General features: G+C 43.4%; 1 protein-coding gene across 1 annotated transcript in view; it reads left to right on the top strand.

The window, feature by feature from the left end:
* Nucleotides 1–3,786, top strand: part of LOC109308065 (oxysterol-binding protein-related protein 3-like) — a 20,173-nt gene that overhangs the window by 7,948 nt on the left and 8,439 nt on the right. Inside the window, exon 5 of the mRNA XM_019532339.1 lies at nt 3,445–3,571. Within this exon, the coding sequence (XP_019387884.1) occupies nt 3,445–3,571 (127 nt within the window). The remainder of the gene's footprint in view (nt 1–3,444; nt 3,572–3,786) is intronic.

Genomic DNA, 3,786 nt, shown 5'->3' with positions numbered 1-3,786 from the left:
ATAAATGTATGTATCTTGACTGTATTGTGTGAGGGCTAACAAGCTCTTTGCTAGTTGGAATGTCTTGGTAGGCAGAACTCCTAGAAACGTTTTCTTAAGGCCTCCCCCAAACTCGCATACCACCATGCACTTGGTGGGGGGGGGAATTTTTTCCCCTTCATTTACATGTAAAGTTTTAAAACGGAGGTAGGATGCTTTATGAATGGTCTTTGAGAAGCCAACGTGGAATGTGTTTTACAAAGGTGATATGCATCTTTACAAACTCAATCTGTTTACATTGCAAAAGGTATGGAAAATTGTTGTTTGAATTTTTGTTGTTTTGAAAATGGCTAAGCAGCTGGCTATCGGGTTGGACCCAAAGAGTACTAGTTGAAGGGAGCAAATCAGTGTGGCGCAGGGTTTCCAGTGGAGTCCCTCAGAGCTCGGTACTCAGGCCACTACTCTTTCATCAATGATCTAGATTCGAGAGTCAGATGTGGACGATACCAAATTATAGGGGAGGGCCGTCACACTGCAGGACAGGCTGGGAGTACAGGCCAACTTGGACACACTCTCAAGGTGGCCTCCAATGCAGAGAAATGCAAGGTGCTGCACCTCGGTAGGAAGAACCCTCAGCATACTTGCAGGCTCGGCAGTGCTACACTCACTAGCACCATGACTGAAAGGGACTTGGGTCTTGATTGACCACAAGATGAATATGAGCTTCTGATGTGATGCAGCGGCGGGCAAAGCTAACCAAACCCTGGCATGCATCCACTGATACATCTCAAGCAAAACCAGGGAACTCATCCTCCCACTTTTCTCAGCCCTGGTGAGACTGCCGTTGGAGTACAACATCCAGTTTTGGGTCCCCTGCTTCAGGGAGGATGTGGAAAAGATTGAGAGACTCCAGAGGAGAGACACTTGTATGATCCATGGCCTGGAGGGAAGGCTGTACAAGGAGAGGCTGAGGAACTTCAGACTCTTCAGACTGGAAAAGAGAAGGCTTAGGGGGGACTTGGTGGCAGCCTACAGCTTCGTAAGAGGAATTCATCAGGACCTGGGAGAACATCTGTTCACCAGAGCTCCCCAAGGGATAACAAGGTCTAATGGCCATAAACTAAAGGAAGTCCGCTTTAGATTGGATATAAGAAAAAAGTTCTTTATGGTGCGTGTGTCCAGAGTCTAAAGAAACTCCCCCCAGAGGTGGTGCAAGCACCAACCCTGGACTCCTTCAAAAAACTGCTAGATTTTTCTTGCTGGGGTCACTTCATCCCAGCTGACTTCCCACCCATGGCAGGGGGCTGGATCCGATGATCTGGTGAAGTCCTTTCCAGCCCCTAGTGTCCCTGAAATCTATGAAAATTGTTTGAATTAGAAAGCAAACTGCAGGCTCTTTTATACTACAACAGTGAAATAGAGGAACAGTTAGTAGATAAACTACACAAATTTTCTAGTGATAAAATTTCTAGTGATAAAATCTAATTGATACTTGTTGTAGTATAATACAAATTGTGTTATTGTATGATAACAAATTAGGAGTTAGTCTGCTTGATCTTGGCAGACATTCAACTGGAGTGGACAAGGCACATCCATTTCTGTAGACGGTGACACAAAAGTGATGTGGTCAAAATAAGTTGTGGCTGCCTTTGACTGACTGACGGATCTGAATGACCAGATACCCACTTAAAATGAGGCAGCCTCTAGCACAAGGCTGAAATGAGGTTTTTTTGTGGGGGGGGTTTACCTGCGCCTCTGGAATTTAGTAAGGTATCTTAACTACTCTACTACTGTACCCCGAAAGTATACAATACAGGCGACCCTCACCATTCGTGGGAGATACATTCTCGTATCCTCCGCGAATGGTGAAATCTGTGAATAAGGCACTCTGTTCATGAATGTAGTGCCCTCGGCAGCTGGGGCGGTACGGTGGCAGCGGGAGCGCGGCAGCAGGAGCACAGCGGCAGCAAATGCAGAGCTCCCGAGGAGCTCTTGGAAGTGTATAAAGTGTATTTAAAATGTGGGTTTGGCTTTCGCAAATATTTGAAACAGTGAATGCTGAACCCGCAAATAATGAGGGTTTTCTGTATATTTATGTATAAAAGTATATACATCAATAGATACTATGTTTACATTTTATCCTATCCTTCATCTCGAAGCTTTCATCGTATGTAAGAAAAGACTAAACAAAAAATTATTATCGAGGCATAGAAGAGAATGCAAAAAATGGCAGAGAGAGAGATACCTGATTGGAAGTGGCTGTAGCACATATTGGTAACCTTTCTTCTAATACCCAAATAAAGGATGACATATCAAATGAAATGTTTTCAAAACTGATTAAAAAGAAATCCTTTATGAAATATCCCATTGAATTTGCTGATACAAGGTACTATTGTGGGATAAAAAGATTACTAAAATCCCCCCAAATCGTTAAGTACTTGCATGAATAAGGATATCACCTGTACTTATTCTAGCTAAGATAATAGCATTATAAACCACTTACAGTCCAGTAGTGCGGGATACCAATTATTCAGTTGTGGGCCTCTCTATTGGAAACCATTTCCTGAGTTATCTCCTCCTAGTGGCTTTTGCTGAAAACAGGTGATACAGTTAATTATTTGTAATTTATATCAAGGACAATCATACAAGATCCTTATTAATGAAATATAAGCATTAGTTGGTCCTCCAAATAACTAACTCCTCCCCCTGTTAAAGTTTCTAACCGGTATTTGCATATTGCACTTAAATTGTACCTCCCCTCCTTGTTTTTTTTACCCCTTCGGATGAGAAGGGGAACTTTAAAGGCTAATGTTTTGCTAGGTGAATTTTTTAATTTTCCTTAACCAGTCTGCAGAATTATGTATTGTTTTAAATCCAGTGATTTCTTCAGTGTTTGCTTTACTATTGGTGGTGGTCAGTAGTTAGCTCCACTTTCCACATTTTAATTTTAGAACTGTCTAACCAGACTGTTGCTAAATAATGGTATGCCTATCTCTTCCTCTTAGCTGGTGCTCTTAGCTTTTGAATCTGGATTTTGGCATTTGCAAGTTATCACAAAAAATTTTGTACAGTAAAAGCTCTGTTATCTGGCATCCCCTGGGAATGGGGGATGCCAGATAACAAAATATGCCAGTTAATTGTGCGGCCCGAACAGGCATCCTTGCCTGTTTGGGCCAGCGCTTCTCCTGCCACGTCTGGGGCATTGCTGCCCCTCCTGCAGGCCCTGTGGGCCCCGCGGGACAGGGAAGCGGGCCCCGCGCAGCCTGTTATGTCCTGAGGCCATGGGGGCTTGGCAGCACAGGCTGCCTTGCCCTGGGCCATGGGGGCTTGGTGAAGCTGGAAGTGCCACAGTGGGCACTTCCAGTTTCATTTTACCTTACAAGTCAGCATGCCAGTTAACAGAGTGTGCCAGTTCATGGAACTTTTACTGTATCTTAATAATTCATTCTTGTTTCTTTGGAACAGGCAGGGAGCATAACAAAACAGAATTCAGTGCAAACTGGAAGCAGTTTATCATTTTCCTGTACAAGTAGTGAGTCCAGGATACCTTCTTGGCTACAGTCTTCTGAGGATATGGAAAAATGCTCAAGAGGTAATGTTATCAACAGGAACATTGAAAGGTTTTTTAGGTTTCCCAACTGTTACTGAAATTAACTGTGTGTGTAATATATATTGATTTCTGCAATTGGTTGAAGTGTTTTTTTTAAATGAATTATTTCCGTATTTCTTGTCGGGGAAAACCGAAGGATCGGGCCCCAAGGTCACGGTGGGCCGGGGTGGCAATTAGATACGGACAGGTGGGATTAG

Source organism: Crocodylus porosus, unplaced genomic scaffold, assembly GCF_001723895.1.
Source record: "Crocodylus porosus isolate Cpor-Errol unplaced genomic scaffold, CroPor_comp1, whole genome shotgun sequence".
Taxonomy (NCBI): domain Eukaryota; kingdom Metazoa; phylum Chordata; order Crocodylia; family Crocodylidae; genus Crocodylus; species Crocodylus porosus.
The sequence above is the reverse complement of the archived record's forward strand: the minus strand, read 5'-3'. Positions and strand labels throughout refer to the sequence as shown.